The sequence below is a fragment of the Ursus americanus genome, chromosome 23, assembly GCF_024610735.1.
Source record: "Ursus americanus isolate L20-20 chromosome 23, mUrsAme1.1.p, whole genome shotgun sequence".
Taxonomy (NCBI): domain Eukaryota; kingdom Metazoa; phylum Chordata; class Mammalia; order Carnivora; family Ursidae; genus Ursus; species Ursus americanus.
Window position 1 is genome coordinate 43,775,712 of NC_142149.1, and position 27,308 is coordinate 43,803,019.

Genomic DNA, 27,308 nt, shown 5'->3' on the forward strand with positions numbered 1-27,308 from the left:
CTGATAACAGTCGGCTCCAGAGACGGTGCCGCACTTGACGGAAGCGCATCATTTATAAGACATTAGCATTTCTCGTACTGACATTTCACTTCCATATTACAGGACTTACTGAGTCTTCTAAAAAAATTTAATAAAGTGCTTGGACTCTTGATTTTCCCACTGAGGGCTTTGCTGTCTAACGTTGGAAATGAAATCCACAACAGGACAACATCCTCGGGTTCTCGGGGACAGCTGGGCCCTGGCACCAGCCTGGGCGAGAGCAGGCAGGTCACCGGAGAGCACACGCTTTGCTCTGCCATCCCTGAACTCCGTTAGTGCGGGCTTCAAGCCTCGTACTGAGGAAGACTTGTTCAGTTGCGTCTGCAAACCCAGCCCTCCCCTCTAGCTGGAGAACTGCCTCATTTCTCTGAAGCAGGAGAGACAGGTGTAGCCTCCAGACCCTCTCTGCTGCCCTCTGGGTGGGTCCCTGGCCTCCTGGAAACCCCTCTGGGCCCCAGGAACCGGCAGCTTCCTTCCAGTCACTCCTGAGCCCCTAAGAATCAACAGCTCGGCTGCTGCGGATAAGGCTCTTGGGAACAGGCCAGGAAGGATCCAGGACCAGCCTGCTCCAGGGAGAGCCGCGGAGATTAGGCCGACCCCGCACAGCCAGGGTGTGGGAAGTGAGTCATGTTTTGTGAGGGTGAGGGAAGAACCACAGAACAGAGAACAAGTGTGCGTGTGTGTGTTCGCACACGTGTGCACACATGCATCCCAGTGAGTCAGTGTGCCCCTGCCCCATATGGCTTCTCCCGCCAACAAACGTGCTGTGCCCAGCCAGGCTCGCCCACCCCACAAAAGCCCGCGATCTGTCACCACTTTGGGAATGCAGGGTTAGGAAATGAGAAACAGGGTTCTTGTCTAAGAGAAATGTTTTTATTATTATTATTTTTCTCTCTTAATTGAATTCGCTGTTTCTTGCTCCTCACACACATCCTCTCTGGTGGGGAATTCAGGTTGGTGCAAAGCTCAGAGGAGACTGTGCCTGCCGAGGCCCTGGCCGACAGCATGGCCAACCTTGACCGGAGCCACTGTCCCCTATCTGGGCTTGCCTGTTCCATGCCCTGCACGTCCCCACTCCTGACCCCTGAGTCTGGCCCCCTTCCCCACCTCTGCCCGTCCCTGGGCATCTTCAGAAGGGCCAGGAGGGAGGGGGGCCTCCATAATGCAGAAGTGCCTGAGATGGTTCTTGAAATGCCCTCTTTGTTCCCCTTCTGCTAAGGCCACCTGATGCTTTCCCTCCTGCCACCTATACAGGACCCTTGCTGGGATGGCCATCAAAGAGCCTCAAGGAAAAATTCAGCAGCTGAGCCGTGCTGGAGGCCTGGGCTCATGCCCGGAGTCTCCCTGGCCTGTCCAGACCATTGCTGGCAAAAACGCTAGGCTGACGACACTGCCCAGCCTGTTGGGCTAACACTGTGGATGCTGCCTGCCCGTCGGCAAAAAAGACCCAGAGCCCCTTCCGTCCTCTTCTCCATCAAGCCCGTCCCCAGGGCCTGGCTCCCTGATGTCCAATGAGCCGCTTCTTGCCCTGACAACACCTAGGACAGTGGGGGTGACGGGGTGCTCTGGGGCGGCAGCCGGACTCGTGTTGCATATAAAAAGAAGGTGATGTACTAAACGTTGAAGAAGCCTGGTCCCCTGAAGTGATTCTTGCCGCCTGCCCTTCTTCCCCCTCGTCCTCCCACTGACCCTTTGCCGTAGGCCCTGGCAAGCCCAGTTACAACCAGGACTACTGTTGCCAGGTTGGGATTCTAGACAAAAACCCTATGACTCTTTTCTTGCTAGAAATTACCAATACAATCCTTAGTTCAACAGATATAGTTTTCCATATAGTTTATAAACATGAGAAGACCTACAGTCTGGTAGGGGAGTGGGGCGGGGCCTGTGCATCTGTGTGTATACATATGGAGAGGGTGTGTATATATATAAGTGGACAGAGTGATAAAACTGCACCTCGTGTCAGAACCTCACTGCACTTGATGCATTTCTGAATGTCAGCCTCTGATGATCTTTCCTTTGGTAACTGGTTCTTGGAGCCCAGCAGCTGGGCCTGGGTCTGCCAGGGTTGCCTGAGACATCAGGAATGAGAGGCGTTACCCCCGAGGGAGGGACTGAGGACTGGAGTGAGGGCAGGTTGACTCTGTGGCCTCAGGCAAGAGCCAAAATGCCACCTGCTCCTGGGCTCCCAGATGGCTGGGCCACCCAGCCTCCTGGGTGAGTCTCGTCTGTTCTCCTCTGAGTCCTGCTTCCTCCAGGTATGGCAGGGGCCCTTCAGACCTCTCCAATGACCGGGATTCCACAGAGCCCAGCTCCTGTGGCGCGCTGTCCCATGTGGTCAATGAAGGATTCATTTTGCGTGCTTTAACCGCCTTGCTGGATGGATGCTGTCCGCGGGCGCTCGGCAGGGCCTGGCTGGGACAGCTGGGTGTGACGCGCTAATCCCGTCCCGCTTTGGGGCTGTACACTTTGGGTTTATAATCCACCGGGCAGGGCCCAGACAGCAGCCGAAGACTTTACCAGCCTCTGCCTGAAACCCAGCAGATCCTCCACTTGTTAAAAAAAAGAAAAGAGATTCTGTTCCTTGGTGGACACGTGGCAGTGCTGGGTGCAGGCTCCCCAGGTTCTCAGCGGAGAGTGACCACCAGCCCCAGTATCCAGGCCAGGAGGGAGGCTCCCAGGGAACTGCCCGAGGAGGCCTGCTGCACCCCGCTGGGGGCGCGGATGGGGGTCCTGCGGGCACACTTGCCCTTCCTCTTGGGCCGCGCCGTGGGCATGATGTCAAAGCTGAACTTGTGCTGGTAGTCAGGGGCGTAGTCCTGCAGCTCGTGGGCCTGCTTCCCGGTGCCTGCCTTGGACACCTGGTTGCGATTCCTGTGGCTGGTGCAGTTCTTGCCCGGCTTCCTGTAGCCTGGGCGGGAGCCGGGCAGGTGGCCATGCGGGTGGCCCTTGTCCCTGGCAGGGCCGCGGGGCGGGTAGTGCTCCTTGCGGGCGGCCCTGTCGGTGGTGGTGAGCGTGTGTGACTTGATCTGGTGCGGGGAGGCTGGCCCCGTGCAGTTCCGGAAGTCCTCGGCCCTCAGCAGCTTCAGGTCCTGGCCTTGCCGCGCCTCGGGGGACACGCAGGGGACGGCGGAGCTGGAGCCGCGGAATCTCCGCAGCCATTCCCACAGGGAGTGCGCCCGGCAGCCACAGTCCCAAGCATTCCCGTTGAGGCGGAGGAACTCCAGGGCTCCCAGGGGTGCCAGGCAGTCGCCCTGCAGCTCCGAGAGACTGTTGTTGAAGAGAAAGAGGGTGGTCAGCCTGCGGAGGTCGTGGAAAGCCTTGTGGTGGACCCACTGCAGCTGGTTCTCGTGCAGCAGCAGCCGGTCCAAGTTCACCAGCCCCCGGAACGTGTCCTGGCCCAGGCTCCAGAGCTTGTTGCCATGGAGAAACAGGTGGCTGAGGTTGACCAGATCCACAAAGGTGTCGTCCTGCAGGTACTCGATGCGATTGTCCTGCAGGTAGAGGTACTGCAGGCTGTGCAGTCCGCCGAAGATGCCCGCCGGCAGCGCGCTGAGCCCGCACTTGTAGAGGTAGAGCGCGTGGAGCCTCACCAGGCCCTGGAAGGTCTCTGGCGCCAGCGTCCGCAGCTGCCGGTTGTCGCCGAGGTCCAGCTCCTCCAGGTGCACGAAGCCCTCGAAGGTGTTGGGGTCGATGAAGGTGATGTTGTTGGAGTAGATCCACAGGGTGACCATAGCGGGGCTGAAGTGGCCCTGCTGGAGGAGGGTGATGCGGTTGTTCTGCAGGAAGATGCGTTCGCTGTCCTCCGGGATGCCCTCGGGGATGGCGGCGAAATTGTGCGCCTGGCAGCTGACCGTCATGGGTGCCGGGTAGCACACGCAGTCCCGCGGGCAGCCGCCGCCCAGGGGCAGCTCCCCGGCCAGCAGCAGCAGCAACAGTTGCACACAGCACCCTGGCGGGGGGAGAGAGAGCACAGCCAGGTCAGCGTCGGCCAGGGGAGGCGGGGACTGACGGGCTGCGGGGCTGGTGGGCGCGCCACCCGCCTCGCCCGGGCTCTGTCCTGGGCTGTGCCCAACTCGGTCTGGGATGGCAGCCCCCTGGGGGAGGCTCCTGCAGGGAGGAAGGCTGGGGTCGGGCCCAAGCGGGGCCCCCACCCGGCGTGAGATAACACTCTGGCTCTCCACCCCTGCGGGAGGGTTCTATCCCCCGGCCCGGGCTGCGAGGAGAGCTCGGGGACGCGCTCCGGAAACGCTCCGTACGCTCAGTCCCGCCCCTAAACCCTAGCCCCGCCCCCAGGCTCGGCCGGCCGTGCTGGGGTGGGGGTCACAACCCATGGATACGGTGCCCAGGCTCCGGTTCCTGTCTCAGCTCTGTCACTTCCTCCCATAACAGCACATGGACAGGCAGTGATTCACACTCCTGGCCTAACAAAGTAAATATATGGAGGCCTGAAGAGTCCTTTTATGTATTCTTAATAACAAAGCATGCATGCAAGACACCAAAGTTCATCTCAAAAGATGTCTCATTTACGGTGCCTTCTGTCCTCAAATACGTCACAGCTCTCTGTGCCTCAGTTTCCTCATTTCTAAATAGTAGTAGTTTTTCCCTGAGGAGCCGTGAGGATGTGCTAAGGGGCCATGTGTGTGAAGGACTGGGGGAGACACCAGGGCTGCCTGGCTTTGGGGCCCCGAGGCACTGCCAGAGTGAGGCTGGCAGCCCCCCCCATGGGGTCCATCTTCTGGCCCCTCTGGTCTCCGCACCTCACTCCCAGACTGGGTGCTCCCCGGCCATGGTTGCAGAGCAGGCCTTGCCTCTCGACTGTCCGAAGCATTTCCTCTGTAGCTTCCCTCTAATTGGGCATTAATTAGGCATTCGTTAATGGATCCTTAAAATAATTTATTTTCGGATGTGTCCAGCCTGTGGTCGGATAATAGCCCCGTGCTCATTATCGGAGCAGCCTCATTATAGGCGATCATCATTACCTACCTTTTTCCAGGGTCGCAGCTGCCCCAGGCTGCCTGGCAGGCGCCGGTGTGCAAGGACAGGCTCCAGGCCGGTAGACCCCCACCCCACGGGGCCGGGCAGCCATCGTCCCTGCCCGGCATTGGCCTCTTGCCTGTCCCTTCCAGCTTGGCCAGCCGGGCCTCTCGGGAGAAGCCGGGGCCTGGGGCAGCTCAGCTGATTCCTGCTGTCAGCTCTGCCCAAAGCATGTAGAAAGGACCAAGACTCCCGGCCACTCTCAGACCGGCCTGCTCCCAGCCTCACCCGGGCCACTAGGCCCTGCTCCCAGGCCTGCCGCCCGCCTAGCCTCCTGGCCAGTCCCGGGCAGGCTTAGCCACCACTGCCACCCCCTCATTCCTGGCAGAAACGGCATCGTAAATAAGTGACAGTTCCCAGCTGTTGGGAGTTATGGGCTCCCAGAGAGTGGCGGCTGCTTCCCGTCCCCCTGTAATCACCCGGCTTCCACCAAACGTTTCCAACATAAAAATCATCGCATATAATTTCGTTTTTGCATAATTGGGTTCGGTTGCGATTTCAGAGCAATTATGACCTCGGTGGTGGCGGCGGCGGTGGTGGTGACGGTGCAGCTGTGAGGACCCTTTCCGGGCCGGGCCACGCTCCATGTGGTTCCTGCAGCGTCTTGAGCCATCTCGACCACTGGACAGCCCTCAGGCTAAGCCCAAGGCTGATGCCCCCTCAGCCTCCGTTTCCCTTTCTATAACGTGGGTAGGAGATGATCGCTTTGCCAGCGTGCCCCACGGGGAGGCTCGGGTCTGACCTCCAGGCCCCCACTGCCCACCTCAGTCTGGCAGGGGGTCCCAGCTGTACAGGGGGAAGCAAGAGTGTGAGGGGCTAGGAGCCTGGACCCCCAAGCCCCAGCTGACTCTCAGGGAGCCTGCCAGGTGGCTTGAGCCTCCAAAAGCCAGGGGTGGGAGGAGGGCCCAACCCACACTGGCTGTAGCTTCCACAGAGACTGATACCCCTTTCCCGAAACTCTCTCGGCTGGCACTCCTCACCCCTGCCCAGGCTGCCGTCTCCCAGGAAGCTCGCCTCAGGGCAGCAGCCCTCCCCTTGCCATCTCGGGGGAGCCCAGGGTGCCCCTCCCAGCTCAAGGGCATGCACAGCGCTCACCGTGCTGAAGCGGACCAGGCCATGGCCATGAACTGGTGCTTGTGGGACCCACGGTGCCACACCAGACCCTGGGGGGTGGGTGCTGCAAAGAACAAGGCTTTCCCTGTCCTTAATGTCTGGCAGCGGAGAGACACTGACCGTGGGGGCAGGGGTAAGCTGTGGCAGGCTCAGCACTAATACCACTCGACATTTGTGCAGCTTACGAAGTTTACAAAGCGCTTCCGCTTGCGCTCCTCTGATCCTCAGCATTACTGTGTGGTGGAAGGGGGTTCTCCTGCCCCCTGACCTGGATCGGGGCACACAACCCTTCCACCTGCTATTGTGCTGTGTCTCCCTAAGGCCCCGGGCTGCGCTTCTCTAAAGTGTCCCCAGAGAAGCTGGGGGCCCCAAGGAGAGCCCTGATCTTCCTCAGACAGGTGCCCCAGGGAATGTCGGGGCATAGGGAAACCAGGCAGAGACCCCAGCTTGGGTGAAAAAAACAAATGCCCAACAATCTAAGCAGGGGCCGAGCAGCCAGCATGTGAACACACTTCGGCAGGTGTGTGGGGTAAAGGCAGGACCTAGGGCAGGAGCCCCCCATGTCCTTCCTATGAGAGGGGCCCAGAAGGAGGCAGGGACCCCAGCCAACCACTTGGAGCTGCTCTCCATCCATCAGTGCTGCCCAGATGCCGGGGATCCAGGCCAGGGAAGCTGCCCTTACACCAACCCTGCCTCCTTCCACTGGGCACTGGAGTGGGTCTCGGCTGCATCTGCTTCTCCACCCTGGAAGCTGGCCCCATCTCCAAGGCCCTGGACCAGCCCTCCCACCCAAACTCACCTGCCTCTGGCACCCCTGCCCGAGCCAGTGGGAGCTCTGGTCCTGTGCGTCACCCTGCCGGGGTTTCTTCCCAGGGAGGCTGGCACTTCGTTGCTGCAGCTCCTCCTGTGCCCCCTCTGTGTGCCAGTGGGAACCCCGACCCCGCTGATTGCCTGATTAACGTACTAACGGTGAAGCGGGTGTCTTTGCCGTGCACTTTACGATCGCCAGTTAGCAGCCCTGCTCCATGGAGGAGCCTTGCACCCCCTCCATCTGCCTCCTCAGCCCTCTCTGGGTGGGACAGGGCTTGCTCTGCTTGAGGGGGCTGAAGACAGCAAGGCTGGGCCTCCTCCCCCCGTCCTCAGGCTCTCCTCCTCTCCTCCAGGGGCATGCACCTGACTGATGCTTGGCTACTCCCAAACCTCCTGGCTTCCCACACATCTGAGCTCACCTGAGGCTCCCCAGCCTCATTCATTCCTTCCTCCCTCCATTCAGCTCTTGCCCTGAGTCTTGCAGTGTCCAATGTGCTAGGTAGGGAGGAGCCCGGGGATGAACTGGGCAAGCCCTCACGGGTACATTAGCAGATAGGGGGGCCCCCAATCCCAGGCAGTCTGGTCAGCTGCTGGGGCCCAGAGTAGGCACCCAAGGGTGTGTGTGTAAGGGGAAGCTCAGGGAAGGTCCCTGCCGCCCCTGGGCCACCTCCTCCACGAAGCCTTCTGCTCCCCTGCTAGCACAGAGAATACACGGCAGAGATTGTGTTGTTTACATGTCCTCCTTTCTGCAAATCCCAAAACCCTTCACCTGCAGGGCAGGGACCTGTGGCAGAGGGGGTGAGTGGCTGGAGCATGGGCAGTGCCTCACCCCGTCTACTCAGCACCCCCCGATGTGCTTATGAATGGCTGTGTGGGGCTGGACCTGGCCGGATGGGTGGGAAGGGCATAACAGGCAGAAGGGACAACATATGCAAGGCACCGAGATGGGGAAACAGGCAGTGTGCCCTCACCTTACCCCAGACCCCTCTTCTCTCAGCCTCTGAGTAGCTAGAGCTCCCAAAGAAGCTGTAACACCAGCTCTGCGAGGCTGGGGAGACCCAGGCCTGGGAAGGCCAGAGAGGCCACCAGTGGGACCAGCACTGACAGGACCTCTGCTCCAGTCCCAGGCCAGACAGAGCGGCAGGGGTCCTGCAGCTTCCCCACCTTGGAATCAGGAGGGAGCTAACCGAGGAGGACTCAGTCCTAAAGAACACTCCGAGTTCTTTACATGGAATCCTCACACCACCGAGCCATCGCAGAGCTGAACTGAGGCACACGGCGGGGAAGAGGCTGGTGAGGCCACACGACTGGTGAAGAGGTTGACGGAACAGGCCTCACCCCCTGACTTCAAATCCAGGAGCTCCAAGTTGCCTGGGGCAGGCAGGGCATCCTCATGGGAGGGAGGGCTGCTCAGCCCTCCCTGGCCCCAAGATCTCAGACCTCCCCCTGACCACCTCTCCCCACGCCTGCGCAGGGACAGCCCCAGGGACTGGAATCCCCTGAAGGCCCCCAGGCAGGTCCGTGGGGCTCTGTGAGCCTCAGAGACTCGTCAGCCATGTGGCCAGTCCTTCTGGCTCTGCAGCCCACCCTCCCTCTGCACAGGGCCGGGCTCCCCCACCCTCCTGCCCCAGCCTCGCCAGCGGCTCTTCTCTGAGCCAATCAATGCTAACCAAATGGCTCTGCCGGTCAGATAACAGCCTTGGGCCAGGCCGGCTGCGCTCACAGAGCTACTGGCGCCCCAGGCCACTTGGCACCGTCCCTCCATGCCACACCCAAGCGCAGGCCGTTTCCTGTAGCATCCCCCCACCCCAGCCTGGCCCAGCCCGGAGAGGCTGGGCTTCCCTCTGCGGCCCCCACTGCAGATGCCTGGGATCCACCTGCCTCCTCTGGGTGTCCACCTGTCACACAGACTGTCCGAGGGTGAGCTGCTGCTCCCCCATTCCCCAAGCCTCCTCCCCACGCATCTTCGCATCTTCCGTCTCAGGTGAAGGCGGCACCTTCATTCTGGACGCTCAGGTGAGACCCTCAGAGTCACGCCAGCCCCTCTCTCTCACCTCATACCCAATCTGCTGGGAGTCCTGTGGGCTCAACTTCAGAATGCCCCCAGAATCCCCCCATGTCTCCCGGCCACCACCCCAGCCTGGGCCCCCAGCATCTCTCACCTGGCAATTGCCATAGTCTCCTGAGGGGTCCCCAGGCCCCCCCTTGCCTCTACATGTCTACTAACACAGCCGCGCAAGTCTGAGTCAGAGCACGTGACGCCTCTGGTCAAACCCTCCTCGGCCCCATTGTGCTCAGTAAAACCCTCCCCCCTTCCCTGCCCTCCCTCCCCCTGCCTCTTCCGCCTCTTCTTCACATGCTGGGTGTGTCCTGCCTCCAGCCTTTGGCAGGCCCCCTCCTCCGGGAGCACTGCCGGGGATACATGCCCCTGCCCTCGCCCCAGCATTCGGGTCTCTCCCAGGGCCACCTTCTCAGTCAGGCCTTCTCCAGCAGCCTATTTTAAATGGGCTCCTTCCCTCTTTTACTTTCCCCCTTAACACTCATCCTCTTCTAAATAAATTATTTCATTTATTTATTTATCTTGTTTCTTTTCTGTCCCCTCGCACTGAGTGTCAGCTCCACAAGGACAGGGATTCTGTCTGGTGCGTTTCCTGCTGTGCCCCTGGGGCCTAGAATGGTGCCTGGAACATAGTAGGTGCTCAATAAACCTAGTGGCTCTTGTTAGTACTGAGGCCTCTGGGAGATCAGGCTGGGCTTTGGCTCTCCGAGGCCCCTGGGACATCCCAGAGGTGACAGATGGTGGGGAGAGCTCTGCAAGGGAAGATATATACCAGAGCCCTGTCCAAGGGGCAGGTGACCAACATACCTTTGCCTGGGACTTGGGGCTTTCCCAGGACTTGGGACTTTCAGAGCTTAAACCGGTAAGTCCCAAACAAACCAGGACCAGTCAGTCACCCTGTCTGAGACCCAAACTGTGCCTCCCTTCCAAAAACCAAAATCTCTGGGCCCAGGAAGGGGAGGGGACACACAGGCAGGCACGAAGCATGAGGGTTCTCCAGACACCCATGCCGCGGGTCTACGGCCTGCAGCCCGGGAGGCAGGCCCGGCCTACACGGAGCCTGTGCGTGTGCGTGTGCATGGATCTGCGTACATGTCTGTGCACGCGTGCTACTGTGTGTGTGTTTAGCCGTGTGTGTATACGTGGCCACGCAGGCATGTGTATGCAGTCTCTGAGTGCACGCCCATGTATGCAAGCTTGTGTTTGTCTCTGGAGGCCACCAAGGGGGCTGGCAGCCTGGGCCCTTTCATCCTGCAGCATCCCTGAACTCCAGCCCAGAGAGGGGGCCTGGGTCTGTGATATCCCCATCTTATCTGGGCACTCACTCTGGCTTTGCCTTTAGCTCCCGCTCTCCTCCCGACACGCTCAATTATCTACCTACTCCAGGGTCACTCTCAGCTGGGAAGCAGGTGGCCTCTTACCGGAACAGCCCTTGGCTTTTATCTGCCGTGGCGAGCCCCCTGCACAGGCCTGGCCTTGATGCCGTGCTGACTGAGCTGCCGAGCTCTCGGAGGGGGGGCCTCACTGGAGCAACCGCAGGCTCCCCAGCTTTGCCAGCTGAGTCTGCCACCTCCTCACTGTGGGGTGCCCTCTGGGGGGGTGGGATGCTGGAGGCTGGTGCGAGCAGCTCTGTACCCCTGGACTGCCCAGCTTTGGGACCAGCCCCATTGGGAGCACATTTCAGCTGGGCAATCCGGGCAGCTCACTAAACCTCCACGGTCTCAGTTTTTTAGTCCAGGAACTGGGAGGCAGAGCACCTGCTTTACTGGGTGTTGGAAGCACTCGGTGAGGCTGTGCCCCCGAACTCTAGCCCAGGGCAAGCTGAAGAAGAGGCATTCCCAAGGGTGATGATGGTGTTACTGGTCCTGCTATCAAAGGAGCTGCTGCTCGCCCCCCCCCCGGGGCTCTACCCACCCCCGTACCCTGGCTTTCACCCCACCCACTCTGGTGCCCCCAGACCCCAGAGGCCTGGCACAGGGACCTGACAGGTCAGACACTGAGGCGGGGCTCAGACCCAGGTTCAAGTTCTTTCCCTACCAGGCCTTGGCTGCCCCCAGGACACAGCAGGTGGGGATGGGGTCTTGACCTCTCTGCTTCGCCCTTCCTCCCAGCCCATCCACCTCCCTCCGGAGCTGCCAGCTCTCTGCAGAATGCCCCAGGTACTTGGGCTCTACCTTCACCTTGGGAAGCCTCTCTGGGGCTCAGAAAATGTGTCCCGTGTTACTCAAATTTGCTCCCCGGTTTGCGGCCCCAGAATCTGGGCTGTGGCAGCCCCAGGCTGAGGGCCGAGGGCCTCTGGGAGCCGGTCCTTCCCAGGAGGTTTTGAGAAGGCTCTGCATCCTGCCTCCTCCCTCCAAACCTTGGAGCCTACGGCCCCTCCCTCAGAGCCACAGCAAACCGTGGGTCCAGCTGTACACAGACAGGGTCGCTGAGGCTGGAGGGGTATCTCGGGTGCGTTTGGTGGGGCAGGTGAACCTCTGTGGGCATGGGACAGCCCCCAGGGGCAAGTGTCTATTGCCTGCCTGGGGTCACTGAGGGGACGTGAGGGAGAGAGAGTAGGGGTGGGGGTCTACCAAATCCCGAAGGCCCTGGCATTGGAGGACACAAAACAGGAGAGGGGACCCAGCCTGTGAGAAACAGGTGCACAACTCTCTTCCAGGAGCCCTTGTTCCTAGTTCTGGTACAGCCGCCCTTTCCTTTTTGTCAGTGAAAGGCGTCCAGAACTCACACCCGGGGCGTCGATCACCCCGTTCTGAATCTGTCCCCCACCTCCCTCATTCACCAGAGTTCGCTCTGTGCTTGCTGCTGCCACACTAAGATCCAGCTCCGCCCCTCATGGAGCCTGCACATTCCAGCAGGGAGATGATTAAGCAAAGGGACCAGACAAGACCAAACAGACAAAGGGTGGTTGACACTGGGGATACAACGAGGGAGCTAAGACTGGGACAAATGGGAGCGCCTGGGGGGCTCAGTCGGGCCCCATGTTGGGCTCCCTGCTCACAGGAAGCCTGCTTCTCTCTTTCCTCCCCACTCACGCTCTTTCTTGCTATCTCTCCCTAGCAAATAAATAAATAAAATCTTAAAAAAAAAAAAAAAGACTGAGACAAATGGGGGGAGGGGACTGACATTAGTCTGTGTGCTCGTGAAGGGCCTCCCTGAGCAGCGACACCTGAGTTGAAACCTAAAGGAAAGGAAGGAGCCAAAGAACAGAAGGAATAGCAGGTGCAAAGGCCCTGGGACAGGACCAAACTTAGTATAGATGAGGGAAGAAGGGAAGGGCAGGAGATGCAGTCAGGAAGGCAGGAGGCAGGCTTTATAGGGACTTGAAAGCCTCAGTTGAAGAGTTTGGATCTAATTCTGGGTATGGTGAGCAGCCATGGAAAAGCCTGAAGTGGGAGCAATATGAAGGGATTTGGGGGGCTGCTACTAGAGCACAGATTGGGGGAAAGCTAAAGGAGGGGCAGGGCTATGGAGTCAGATAGCAGTGGACAGAATGAGAACTGTTTAGCATGTAGAATTGGCAGGATATAGAGGTGGACCAGTGTGAGGGATGGGGGTGGGAGGGACATGGGGTGGTTCCAGAAGAGGAAGGTACAGTGAGACTGGAGGAGCATGGGAAAGCAGGCATGGCGGCCGACAGGAGCGCCATCTAGGACACACGAAGTCTGCGGAGCCTTACAGAGATGTTTGACTAGTGGCAGCTGGATGTACCAAGCTGGATATGAAAAGCACACTTGGGGGTCGTGGGCATAGAGATGGTATTTAAAACTGTGGGAATCGGTGAGGTTACCTGTGAAGAGAAGGGATACAGGATCGAGGCCTCCAGCAACAAAGTTCTGGAATGTAAAGGAGAAGGAATGGTCAGTGATGTCAAAGGAAAACCATGGGTGTGGTGTGACCAAAGCCAAGAGTGTTTCAAAAAGGAAGGTGGACTCGGGCATGATGAGGGCTGAGAGAGTTCACATGAGGATGGAGAAGTGCTGTTGTTTGGCAGCATGGAGGTAACTGGTGATGCCAGAAAGCTCATTTCTGGGAGAAAGGTGGTGGCAGAATGCATACCAGAAGGGGAGGAAGAGTGAATGGGGAGACAGCACTGGGTCAGTCAGGACACGTTAGGGCATGCTAACGTAACAAGTGGCCCCAGGGTCTCAGTGGCTCACGACAGAGCTGGTTTCTTGCTCAGGGATCTGGGCGGAGAACACATCCTCCACCCAGAACCCTACCTGTCTCACGGCCGAGGCCATGGCCAATACCGGCTTTTGTTTCAAGCAGCACACAGCACTCCTTGTGTTTCATTGGTCAGAGTCAGTCCCATGGCCCAGCCTGTCCTCGACCAGACAGGGAAGAATCCGGGGTGGGGTGCTGGTATCAGGGAGCAGTGTCTGTGAGCACCCGGAGGCCGCTCATTCAGAACTTTGCTGTGAAGGAGGCAGAGAAACAGGGCAGCCCCTGGAGGGGCGTGGAGTCCTGGGAGGTTATTTGCTTTTTAAAGATGGAAGAAACTAGAGCTTGTTTGCACGCTTGTAGGCATGATTTGGGAGGAGGGAGAGGGAAAGAAACTGAAGCAGTAGGAGTGGGAGGGCCAAAGGAACAGGGACCCCAGAGCTCTGAAGGAACAGGAGGGACTCAGGTCTGTGCTAATGACAAGATGATGGACTTAGCCTCCCGGGTCTTCTTGTCTCCCTGAAGTAAAAGGGGGTCAGTAGCTGAGAGCAGACGTAGGGAGGAGGGCGGGAGTTTGAAGAGAAAGAAGACAGAATGAAGCTGGCATTCCATTTGGTGGGAAATCAAACTACCCCAGTCACATGAGAGGTTTGTGGGGGACAAGGAGGTAGGTGTTTGCAAACACAGGTTTCCAGTGCCCACTGCCCGGGCCCTGCCCAAGTCCTCCTCACTGCCCGCTGGACTGTGGGGCTCTCCGGCCCCTATGATGAAGTCTGCTCGCATCACTCCCCTGCTGACAGAGCGTGCATTAGCTCAGCAAACATTCGCTCCACCCCTTCCTCTGGGCCGGGCACCGTGCCAGGAGGGCTCTGGGGACAAAAGACCCAGTTCCTGGCTTCCACGAGCTCAGTCTTCCCCAGATGCCTTCGGGATAGTATGCTGTGGACATGTGTCACTCCTCTTGGCCACCTAGCTGCTAAACCCTCTTCCTGTATTTGAGAGATCTCCCAATTTATGTAAATGAGTCCTTCCCTCCCTGTGGAAGCTGAAAAGGTCAAGCCCTCACTTTCCCATCCTTCCTTGAAGACCAGGCAAGGCAGGTAACCCAGACTTTGAACTAGGACTTAATGGGGCAATTAAGCTGTGACGGGAACATTGGAGGTGCAAGCTGGAAGTGCCTTTGTCTTCGTTTGGGGCATCGTTCCTGTCTGTGGAGCCCCCAACCCTTTGGGAGATTATGTGGGTTACCTTTAAGCAGATCTGCTTTTGATTTAAATCAGTCAAGGCTGGTGTGTCTGTTGCTTGCAAATAAGAAAGCTCACTGACGTGAGGTCCCTCCAGCGGGGCACAGCTTGCAAGCCCATCGGTGGTCTGGCTCTGTGCCCCTCATTTCTGCTCTTCCCCTCATCTCAGCTCAGGGGCTTCCTGCTCCCCTCTCTCTGTCTTCTTGGGGAAGCAGTTCTCCAAGTTCCCCGGGGAGGATCACCCCTTCCCCATTGCAGGTGATTCCGGAGGCAGGGCTATCAATCAAGTGGCCAGGCGCAACCAGTTAGACCGTCTCCTAGGAATTTCACCCTGAACCTGACGCCGAGTGACTCGGCTTGAGCCGATGGTGGGGCCATCCTGAGGACACTGCCTAATAATTCTTTCCACCCACACCCCCAGAGCCACCCTGGTTCTTGCTCTTCCCACACCTGGGTTGTTCAGCTTCTTCTTTGGGTTTCATCTGCTTTCTGCAGTGGCCCACCTAACACCCCACTTCTTGGCTATCAAGATCCAGATTTCTTTCAGCTACCAGGTAGCCATATGCCCTAGAAGAGCTAGGCGCCTCTCCAGTAGATTAATAACCTCCTCCATTGCCACTGATCGGTTTAGATAGGAGCATGTGACTCCATTCTGACCAATGAGACACAAATAAAGTCACCTGAAGGACTTGGGGGTGGAGCAATGCTCTTCTTCCTTCTTTTGAAAAGGGACACAAAGAAAGGATGTTCTCTTTTCCTGCCTTAGAGTGTGGCTGGGGGAGGATGAACTGCCTGGTGCCGACACACTACCATTTGGTGTTGAGGGGACCTAAAGGCCTAAAGGCCAAAGCCACTTTATCAAAGACTGAAAAGATGGAGAGAACCTGGATCATAATGGCCTTATTAAGCCAAGGGGTCAACCAATCCTGGGATCTCCAAACTACTTATAGGACATAATAATTCTTGTTATAGCCATTTTTTATTTGGGCTTATTTTAAGTTTTGTTTTTTTAAAATATTTTTTTATTTATTGTCAGAAAGAGAGAGAGAGAGAGAGAGGGCACACACACACAGGAGGAGCTGCAGGCTCCCCAATGAGCAGGGAGCCGGATATAGGACTCGATCCCAGGACTCTGGGATCATGACCTGAGCCCGAGGCAGATGCTTAAGCAACTGAGCCACCCAGGCGTCCCTGAAGCGGGTTTTCAATTACAGCCCCAAACACACCTTCCAATGGGTTCCTCTTTTGCTTAGTCAGTCAGAATAGATTTCTCTTGCTTACAACCAAAGAAGTCTAATTTATGTACGTGCAGGACTTGCCTCAGACAGGACCTGTCCCAGGAAGCCTCCCCAGACCCCTTCCCTCTGGGTTAGACCCCCTCGCCCTCCTCAGTCCTGCCTCCTCTCCAAGCACTCACGGCTCTCCTAAAGTCACCTGCCTCCAACACCAGAGTTGGGGCACTGCTGGGGCGCCCAGCTGGCGCGCAGAGCTCATCTATACCTGTCCGGAAAGTGAAGCAGTGAACGGATGATTTCGCTGATGTGACTTGAGCCCAAAGCAAAGAAACCAGGTGCTTTCCTTAGCTGAGTCGGCCTCGTTGTGGGTAGATGTGGAGATATAATAGGTTTCAGCAGCCAAAGGCTGCCAGGTACCTCATGCCTACGAGGATAAAGAGTTTACGAGGTATTTTAGGCCTTGCCTCGCAGGTCTTTCTCTTTTGGCCCCTCGGCAGAGTCTGGCCACTTAAGACCCTACAGGGAATGCTTCAAATGTATTTGCGGTGGGGCGCCTGGGTGGCACAGCGGTTAGGCGTCTGCCTTCGGCTCAGGGCGTGATCCCAGCGTTCTGGGATCGAGCCCCACATCAGGCTCCTCCGCTATGAGCCTGTTTCTTCCTCTCCCACTCCCCCTGCTTGTGTTCCCTCTCTCGCTGGCTGTCTCTCTCTGTGTCGAATAAATAAATACAATCTTAAAAAAAAAAAAAAGAATACTTCTAAAAAAACAAAAACAAAACAAATGTATTTGTGGTGTTCTGTGTCTTAATCTGAGCAGTGGACTCGGGGATGTTAGTTTTATTATTCTTGATACCTTAAACATACTATATTTTGATGCATGCATTTAATATTTCATAAGGGAAATGAGTCATGGAGGGAAAAAGACACCTTGCAGAGTCTAGCTAAGAACCTCAGGTCCCAGGCCTTGACTTGCCTCCTGCTCCCTGCTGCCCTGAGCCCTGCACTTTCCCCAGGGGCCAGCCAGCAACACATGCCAGCTCTGACCCCAGGCCTGAGGGCTTTCACCCTGGCACGAGCGGCATGGGCTTTCCCCGTGTGGTCCCCAAACCCTATGTTCCCCCGTAAGGTTTTTCTTTAAAGTCACTCTTCGTCATTTATTTTAATTCTGAAATAATAATTGCCAATTGTGGAAAACATGGAAAGTAGAGAAGGGAAAAGGAAGAAAAATCATCACAATCCCATTACCCTTGACAACCACCGACAGTGTCTTGCTGCGCTTTCTCTCTGTACTTCCTTCATTTATGTAGGGATATATAAAATTTAAATAAAAATTTTATTTAAAGCAATAAAATTAGGATCGTGCTGTATCTGAGCTCGGTATCCTGCGTCTTCTGCTTAACTTAGACCATCTGTCCATTCAGCAGCCCTCCAGGTGCCTTCTCTGTGAGGCCCTATAGTAAGGCGGCTGGGCAGGCAGTGACCCCGCCCCCTGGAGAGTGCAGTCTGAAACACATACTCATCAAATGGTCACATCCAGATATAATCACACCCTGAAAAGAGGAGCCCGTAGAAAGAGACCCGAGTAGCTATGAGGAATGCGCGGGCTCCCCTTGGCAGTGGGAGTGGGAAGGCTGGCAGAGTTTGAAGACTGAGAAGAACTCCACTGGGAGGGTGGGGGGTGGGGTTCCAGGCAGAGAGAACAGCATGTGCTGAGGGCCTGGGCCAGAGGAAACATGCAGTGAAGTAACAGAGATTGTGTAGAGATTGCAGAGTGTCCTTCTGTACGGACAGACCATAATTTATTTATCTCTGGAATATTTTGATTGTTTCTCATTTTTCACTGTTATAGATTATCACGGCAAAATGGGTAATATTAGTTGCCCCCCAGGAGGACTATGAGAAGCTCAGGGACTAGGGAGAGGGGAACGTCACTGCATACCTGACATCATACGTGTGGTTTATTGCCACGTAAATGTTCTTATTGATTCTTTCAAGAGTCAGCGGGGCACCTGAGTGGCTCAGTCAGTTAAGCGTCTGTCTTGGGCTCAGGTCATGATCCCAGGGTCCTGGAATCGAGCCCCATGTCGGGCTCCCTGCTCAGCAGGAGCAGAGTTATCTGTGTCTCTCTCTCTCAAATAAATAAATAAATAAATAAAATTTTCCAAAAAAAAAAAAAAAGAGTCGGCTAAACCAAACAATGTTGGAATGAACATCTTCCAGAAAGTTTAGCTCACAGAGCCTTAAGTTCAATACCCAGAAGATCACCAGCCATAGGGACCTTCCAGAGACCCCACTCTTCCCCGTCTGCCTTCCCAACTAGACTGAGCTACTCAAAAGAGCCAAGAGCTGTGTGTGTCATATGGAGAGATCTCTGCAGCGGGGAAGCAAAGGCGATGAATGTGTGTTGAATCCCTCCCATGTGTCAGACCCATCCATAACCGGGGGTATCATATAACACTCATTGAATGTTCCAAAAAAAAAGTATTACGAAAGTATTACTATCCCCATTTTACGGTTGAGAAAAATAAGGCTCAATAAAAGGTGGAGATTCACCCAAGATGGGGGAGCCAGGATTCAAACCAAGACCTCTCTCTCTCTTTTTTAAAAAAGATTGATTTATTTATCTATTTATTTATTTATTTGGGGGGGGGCATGAGCAGGGGGAGGGACAGAGGGAGAGGGAGAAGCAGACTCCCTACTGAGCACGGAGCCCAGTGTGAGGCTGTATCCCACCTGAGATCATGACCTGAGCCAAAATCAAGAGTCAGGCGCTTAACCGACTGAGCCACCCAGACGCCCCTAGACCTCTCTTTTGAGGCCACAGCTCTCTCACAGGCCCTCCCCAAGCCTTTCCTCCACAGGCCCCCCAACAGGCATCTCCCCTACCTCCCACGAACTGTGTCCTTGCTCCCTTGCCAATAACTTCATTCCTGCCTCTGTCTTCCTTATTTATTTTCTCTCCTGGTGCCTCACACCCATGAGGCTGGGGAAATGGACAAGGCAGCTGGGGAAGGAAGTGGAAATTCTGTGTAATACCATCGTCTGTATCACAAAACTTGTCTTAAGTGCCAGCCCCAGGGATTTGCTGGAGTTGGTGCGACAGAGGTGGGGCTGAAGGTCAGATTAAATTGGACTAGTAACCCCAGGGGGATACTTGAAAGAGGTTGCTAAAGAAAGCCTTTCCGGCAGGAATGCGAGCGGCGGGCAGCATGCTGGCCAGCCGGCCAGGTCAAGCCTGCTTAACAGGGCTTGGTGGTGACAGGCTTGGGTTCACACGTCCTCCCCCGGAAACCTGAAATCTTGCCTTTTCCCCCCAATAATGAGTTGGTATAAAAATGGATCTTGAATAAAACTGTCTGCAGTTTCCAAATTTCAAACCGCATTAGTCAAAATATATCAGATTTCCATGTACTGACTTACCACCTGCTCAAAATCTGATCCTTTTTCAGCTGGAATGTATTGAAATATGAATCACCTCTCCTGAGAGGAAAAAGGGAAAAGCAGCAGAGGGAAGGCCCTTTGAAAATGTGCCGGGGGGGAGGGGGGACTGCAATCCGGTGCTGCTTCGGGCTCCCCCAGCCTTCCCTCAGTAATGGGTGCTGGGTGGTCCCAGCCGCTCAGCCACTTCCCTGTGGAACCTTGTTTCTTGCTCAAAGTCCTCGGCTCTGGGCGGTCTATGCTGCCCAATGCACAACATCATCGTCTCAAGTCCTCCAACCTTTAAGGAGCGCCAGCTATGTGCTGGGAGTACAGGTGTACCGGGGCGGCCGTTCTGCATTCATATCGCTGAATCCAACGGCGACTTCGTTGTCACTCCCTCATGCATTCACCCTCTTAGCAGCACTGGACACAGTTGGCCCTCCCTTCAGGAAACACTTCCTTCTCTTCAGAGACAGCACTCTGCCTTTTCTTCTACCTGCCTGGCTGCTCTCCTTGGGTGGCTCTGCTGGCCGTTCCTCCTCTGCCTGATCTCTGCATATCCCGATGCCCCAGGGCTCAGCACTTGGACCATCCATCTTCCACAGCCACACCTGTCCCTAGCATCTATCAGGGATGCTCAGGTTTTCAGTACAATCTCCATGGGGCAGAGGACCAGATATGTGTCTCATTCCTGAACTCCAGACCAGCCCACCCGACACTGCCACGTGGCTATCTGACCAGCAGCCCCACTCGACGTGCCCTAAAGGCGTTTCTCAAGCAAAGGCTTCCCCATCTTAGTAACTGACAACTCCATCCTTTCCGTTGCTCAAGGGGAAGATGTAGACAGCATTCCATATTCCTCCTTTTCCCCTGTTCTCTTTCCCTTTAATCCATCAAGTCCTGTGGGCTCTACCCTTTAAATAGATCCCAGATCTGTCCACATCACTCTGCCCCCACTGCAGGCACCCCGTCCCAAGCCGCCGTGCTCCCCGCCCCCCCCGGGACCGCTGCAGTGGTTTCGCTAACTGGTCTCCCTGCTTTTGCTTCAGCTCTGTCACCACCCACGGCCCACACCACAGCCACGAGGATCTTCTAAAACAGAAAGAGCTATCAGGTTACTTTCCTGCTTGAAATCTCCCAGTGGCTTTCCATTGCACCAAACAGAATGCAAACTCCCTACCAACCCACAGTGTTCCTCCTGACCGGCCCCCGCCACTTCTCCAACCCCACCCCGCACAATTCCCCCCATCCCTGGCTGCACTAGCCTTCCTGTTCCTAGACCCCGGCAAGCTCAGTCTTTTGTTCTGTTGTTTTATGGTAAAATACACGCACCCTAAAATGTACCGTCTTCACCATTTTAAAGGGTACAATTCTGTGGCATTTAGTACATTCACAATGTTGTGCAAACATCACCACTTTTGAGTTCTAGAACATTTGCATCATCCCAAAGAGAAATCCCATACCCATTAGCAGTCATTCCCCATTCTTCCTCCCCCCGGCCCTGTCCCTGTGGATTTACCCATGCTGGATAGTCCATAGGGACGGAGTGATACAATGTGTCTGTCTGGGAGTTTTCGCACTGACTGAACACTCTGCCCCCAGCCCTTGCAGGACCACCTCCTTCTTAGCATTCAGGCCTCAGCTCAAGCATCGCCTCTCTGTCTAAAGCAGCTGCCCCAACCAGCCCTAGTCGCTCTTGATTACATAAGTACCCTGCTCTAGTTCCCTCTTAGCACTTAGCACTAACAGTATCTTGTTTAATTATTTGTTTACATGTTTATTTTCTTCCCCCTTGTCTGCTTATTCCCTAGGATGTCCACAGCCTCCAGGACGGTGCCCGGCACCCAGGAGGCACTGGCTCGCCGGGCGATGACTGGTGGACTGAGTGAACACGCGTGCTCCCAGCGCTGGGATGGCGTGTCCACGATACTATGGAAACACGGAGGAGGAAGAAAGCAAGGCGCGCTGCCTGGAGTGGAGTCCCGGCGGGACGCAGCCTCCAAGGGCATTCAAGGGGGAAGGGGCAGACATTCTGGTGGGAGGAACTGCACGGTCAAAGGCCTGGAGGCACAGGAGAGCGTGTCCAGTGTGGTGTCTCCTCTAGTTTGCGATGTGTCCCGATTGTTCCCCAGCCTCCCACAGAGAGGACAGAGCGTGGGGCTGGGCACCGGTTCTCATACACAATGCAAGGGACTGGCAGGAGAGAAAGGACAGAGTCTTTTTCATTGGTTTCTCCCACCCTGGTTCCAGCATGTGTTGCACACCCCTACGGACACAAAGAGAAACAGGCTCGTTCCAAGTTTTCTGATTTTGGGGTCATCATTAAGAGATGCAAAGGGGCCCCCGGCTGGCTCAGTCAGGAGAGCATGTGACGCTTAATCTTGGGGTTGTGAGTCTGAGCCACGCTCTGAGTGTAGAGATTCCTTAAAAATAAATATTCTTTTTAAAAGAGAGAGCGAGAGATGGGAAGGCGGGACAGCATAATGAGGTAGATAGAGTACAGACAACTGTCAGCTGTGCTTTGAGGGCAGGGGGCCTCCCAGGAGGGAGGAGGAGCTCGGATGGACCTGCAGCCCCCACCCGGGCCCTCTTCACTGGCCTCACCTTCCGGGACCAAGCCACCGGCCCCTCTGGCTCCTGGGCTGTCTGTAAGCCCTGTGTCTTTTATTTCTCCTGATCGAATCAGGCCTGGCTGACCCAGGCCCCGTGGCTCTGGGAGTCCAGCTGAGCTCCCAGGAGAGGTCCCTCCCCAAAGCCAGGAGGCTCAGGAAGGCAAATTCAATCGTGTGCAAGGCAGGAGCCATTAACCTGTCTGTGGACTTCGGTGCCCCACCCCCTCCCCCTCTGCCAGATTCCAGCCTCCCACCATCCCAAGGGCCCCCTGCTGCCCCTGGGCTGTTCCAGCCTCCTCTGTCCTTCAGTGCCCCAGAGTTCTCATCGCTCCCGCCTCTAGGGTCAGAGTGGATTTTGAGCTGAGAAGGAAAGCGAGTCCATGCGGAATTCGCCCTCCTCAGAGGCAAGCCAGGCTCTGGGCCCTTCCAATCCCTCGAACTTCCGGGTGCAATCTGCCCTGAAAAGTCCTAAATGGGGAAGAGGCCCTGGAAGCAGGCGGGGCCATCTGAGCAGAGCACGTTGAGGTCTCGAATCCCTATGCCTAGTCTGTGATAGAGAGCTGTGCTGTCCCGCGCACTGGCTGCTACCCACGTGTGGCTTCCGAACGCTTGAAATGTGGCTATCTCAAAGGCCTAGTACAAGAAAGGGTGCTTGCTATATTGATTACATGTTGAAATGATAATACTTTGACTATATTGGCTTAAATAAATAAAAATATTTTAAATGAATTTCACTTGTTGCTTTTTACTTTTTTCATGTAGCTACTAGAAAATTTAAAGTACCTGTCACTCCCATTTCTACTGGACAGAACTGCTCTCAAGTGGTGGGCACGGGCTCTGGGTGGGCACATCTCCTTGGCTCCCCAAACTCCTTGCCCTTAGGGGAGGGGAGAAACAGGAACAGGGCCAGAGCAGGATCCTCCAAAGGGTGGTGCTGCTTGGAGGAAACCAGTCCTGATACCCACTCAAAGGGCTCCCCTAAGCGAGCACAGCTGGTGCCCCAGCGAAGGCTGGCTGGAGAGGTCCCGGAGGGAAGCCCCAGGAAGGGGCGTGGCCTGGGGCAGAAAGCAGGGGCGGCCTTTGCGGGCATTCACCGTCCCTCTATCACAGCACAGCTTGAGCACCTAGCTGGGGCCACTGCTCAACGCAGCTGTGGACAGGACAGACCCAGAGGCTACCTTGGGGTGGCTCACGCTGTCCCGGGGCAGCAGGCCCACAGCAGGTCCCTGTGCCCCCCAGGAGGAGAGGCAGCAGCAGGGGTGCCCCAGGAGGTGGCTCTGAGCAGAGAGCAAACAGAACTCTCTGGGAAGTTTGGCACTGCCGATCTCCAAGCTGGAATGCCACAGGCCTGAGAAGGGAAAGAGGAGGGAGAAAGAGAGAAGAGGAAGAAAAAATAAAGGAAGAGGGAATAAAGGAGAACCGAGAGAGACAGCCTGGTGCCCCTGGAGGGTGAGGCTCCAGTGCCAAGAACCGATGAGGCTGCGCGGGAAGGTGTGAGTGGTGGTGAAAGGATGCCCAGAACAGGGCCGAAGAAGCTGACTGGAGGTTTCTGCATGGGAACGGGGAAGGGGGGGGGGGGTAGGAGGCCGCCCAGGGTAACACGTTCTCGCTAAAACTGGGAGCTGTGGGTGGCACCACGTGGGGACAAGCCGGGGGCTTGATGGAGAAGGAGGGGCTGTGATGGGACTGCTGGGCAGGCTGGGCTGGAGAAACTGGTCTCAGGGTGGTCTCTCCTCCATGCCCTCCAGGGGCCCTCTGACGGGCTACCGCTGTGTTCACCATGGAGGAGGGAGGCAGGTTGGGAGCACTTCAGAGGAGTTCTAGCTGACCCTCCCAGGGACTCAGGGCAGGGCTGGCCTGGGGCCTCTCCTGGCGAAGACCCCTGGCCTCTCTGTGCCCCTAGCCCGGGCCTCATTCACACGTGCCACTGTGGAGGACGGTGGCTTCTCTCTTCCCCCGACCCCAGAAAGGGATGACTTGCTTGCTTTCCGGCTTCAAAGCCCACAGTACCCTTTTAGGCTCTCCACTAAAGCTCCCGCTTCCTGCTCCAGAACAGAGCAGGCTCGGTTTCCACAGCCAGGAGGAGGAACAAATCAGGAGCACCTCCAGAGCTAATGAATGATCTGAGCCTTCGGCTCAGGTCAGCAGTCCCCCACCAGCCTCCCTGGCCCTCTGTGATGGCTCATTATTCCAGTATTCCCAGGAGACAGGCAGAATTTTCCCCAACATTGCCTAATTACATTCCAGCTCTACGTGATACAGTGACATGTGTCCCAGGCACACACACAATTCCCAATAAGACTGGGAGAGGAGTGTTCCGGCGGAGGGTGTGAACGGGGATGTTTTAATCCTGAAGTGTGCACTGAGAGCCCTTACCGGGGAAGGCCCCAGAATGACACCCTCCTCTGGGTCAAGAGCATGCCCAGGACTGGGTGACTGATAGAGCTAGCCCTGAGGCCACAGAGGGCCAGGGAGGAGAGACTTCAAAGGGAGGACAGCTTGGGGGAAGGATGTGTGTTTCCTGAGAGCCTGCAAAAGGGATGGAATGTGGTTCTGATAAGGAATCTCAGGAGCATTCCAACTTAATGCAAGGCTCCCTTGGATTGATTCCTTCCCCATGCCAAGTAGAGCCTCTCAGCATGTTCCCAGCCTGGGAGAGTCCCCAAGATGGGGGAGGACAGGCTGTCTTCTGGGGTCATGTGTGGCCCTGAGCTTCAGGGACTGTCCACACCCACTCCCAGAGGCATGGGACACTGAATTGGGTATGGAAGCTCCTGAAGGACCGAGCAGGCTCCCAGCCCCTGTTCCACCACTCAGGATGTGAGTCGGAGCCTCTGCAGGTCCCCGGCTCACAATCTTAGCTGGTCTCAGCTCTGTGGCCACCTCAGCATCATGCACGTGGCCTTCACAGCTTCCTGTCCTGATCCCCAACATGGCCATTCCAAACCTTCCCCTCGCTCCTTGAATCCCTACCCTTGGCCTCTGGGCCTGACGCCTCACCTTCACAGCACCCTCACACATCCAGCCTCAGAGCTAAAGGCCTCGGGCCTTCTGCCTGAGCCTGGCTCTGGCCCGGCCCTCTTACCTTTCTCCATGCCAAGGTTTCAATTCAAATGCCCACAGGGGCCAAGCAGGAAACAGAAAAGGGCAGAGATGGGCAGGTGGCAACCTAGAAGCCAGGCCCACCCAGAGGGCCCCAGGCTCTAGCCACTGTTGCCCCCGGAGAAGGGAGGCCCTGGGTTATCAGGACTTCTGATTTTGCCAGAGGCTGGGAATCAGGATTTTTGCATGCACTGATTGGCAGCAAACAAAACAAAACAAAACAAACAAAGAGAAAACACTGTGTGGGCCAACACAATTCCTGCAGCCTGATCTCAGACAGGCTTTCTGACAGCTGCCTCCCTGGGTGGTGTGCCCCCAATCCCGGAATCTTCAGTCCCCACCCCTACTGCTCCCTCTCTGCCTACACACCGCTCAGCTCTCTCCCACTGAAACAACAAACACTTGCCCAACCACAATCTCCTGCAGCTACCGCCTCCTTCATCCCAGGCAAGAGCCTTGAAAGGTCTGCCTCAGTGCAGTGGGCCCCCTTCCTCTCTTGTCTCTCTCTTCAAGCCCCCACACCTGGGATTCCACCCCTTCTCACAGTCCAGCTCCCACTGTGTGCCCAAATCCAACAGTTTCCATCCCCGGCTTGCCTCTACTGACCCTGGGCACAGAGCAGCCCTTCAAATCTCCTCCCACCGGATTTCCTCGGCACAGCTCTCTCCTGGGTGCACCCCAGCTTGGGTCTACTGTGGACATTCCTTCTCAGCCCCTGTCATGGGCACCTCATCCCTTTCTCATTTGACCCACTGTCCCAGGGGCCACTATGACCCCGGCAACTTAAATCTGCGCTTGGCTCTCTCTGGGCTCCAACTCTGAATCTCCCACGCTTCCCTGGACACGTTCCCCAGATCTCCCAGACTCTTCCAACTTAGCATTCATGAAACAAACATCACCCTCCAAGCCTCCTCCCCTCCTCCTGGGTCACCTTCTTGGGGATCACTACCTTCTCAGTTTGCAGATCACCCGGACTCTGCATGCTCCTTCTCCCTTGGGTCCCATTCACCAGGTCTTATGGCCTCCGTCTGCCTCCGCCACTCTCTCCTGATGGTACCGCTGCCTCTGGCTAATCTGTCTTCACCCTTGCCCTGCTCTGTCTTCTCCATCTGAAGAGTTTTTCTTAAACTTGGCTCTGACTCTACACTCTGAATGTTTGTGACCCTTCTTTCAGGAAGATGTCTAACTAACTCATCGCCTCATGCCCTGGGTCCTAAGCCCACGTGCCCCTCCATCATGAGCCCAGCCATGTCAGCCTGCTGCAGTCTCTCTCTCTCTCTCTTTTTTTTTAGAGAGGGAGAGAGATGGCAGGGAGGGGCAGAGAAAGACAGAGAATCTTAAGGGGAGCCTGACGGGGGGCTCGATCTCATGATCCTGAGATCATGACCTGAGCCAAAATCAGAGTCGGACGCTGAACCGACTGAGCCACCCAGGCGCCCCTGCTGCAGTGCCTTGCACACGCAATGTCCTCTTCCATCTGTAGGCCTTGGGTCATGCTTGGGTCCCTCTGCCTGGGATGTCCCTCCTTCCTTCTCTGGCCTGCTAATTCTCACCTGTTCTTCAAACTTGGCACAGGCCAGGGGGGATTATCCCCACTTTGTGCTTCCCTAGATCACTGTGTTCATTCACCAGGGCCTCATAATTGTCAGTGTGCATGTAGGTATACTGTTGTGTGAAAGACTGAATATAAAAACGGCAGTGCCAGACCACATATATAAGCAGAACTCTGACCCCCAGTCTACAGTAACAAGCCCCAGAAACCATACTGTTATCTGTTATAACCAGCCCAAGAAGCCAGCCTGCTTCTTGTAGGAAGTCAGACTTGGAGGACATCGGACCGCATCTCTAACTGGACCACAGTCACTCCTGTGACAACCAACCCCAAATGGACAGGACTTGAGGAGCTTCCCTAATTCTTGTTCCCACTTCCAACTTAGGACCAAGCAGAGAAAACCAAACGTGCTCCCCTCTCCAGTCCCAGAGGATGCCCCACTCCTTGCAAGCCTGGGCCCAGTTTCCCCATCACGGCAGTCTCCAACCAGGGCACACCTGCAGACTTTTCTTTTCTTGACCAAAACTCTTCCACTCCTCTGCCTGACTTGGGCCTCTGCCAAAGTGTGTGTGACAGCGGCTGACCCCTTCGGAATAGCACGCTCTCAGTAAACAGCTGCTACCTGTTCTCATTTGGTTGGTGTCCATTTATTTCTATATGTGTAACAAACCGTTCTAGATTTGAGGGCTTAAAACACAACCACTTCATGACCTCATGGCTCTGTGGGCCAAGTGGATTCCAAGGGTTGGTTCTTCTAAGGTTCTCACTTGGGGTTTCTCATATGGTTGCGTGAAGTAAGATGCTGGAACACCTCTCCCTCTCTCCGTGTGGTCCCGAGGTTTCTCTCACTGTGCTCCACATGACCTCTCTAGCAGAGTAGCCCCACTTCCTACAGGGCGGCTCAATCTCCCAAAACCACAAAAAT

At 56.3% G+C, this 27,308-nt stretch overlaps 1 protein-coding gene across 1 annotated transcript in view; it reads right to left on the minus strand.

Moving 5' to 3' along the window:
- Positions 1 to 890: 890 nt before the first annotated feature.
- The window catches only part of RTN4RL1 (reticulon 4 receptor like 1), a 67,347-nt gene continuing 40,929 nt past the window's right edge, over positions 891 to 27,308 (minus strand). Inside the window, exon 2 of the mRNA XM_045773550.2 lies at positions 891 to 3,988. Within this exon, the coding sequence (XP_045629506.2) occupies positions 2,664 to 3,988 (1,325 nt within the window). The 3' untranslated portion in view covers positions 891 to 2,663. The remainder of the gene's footprint in view (positions 3,989 to 27,308) is intronic.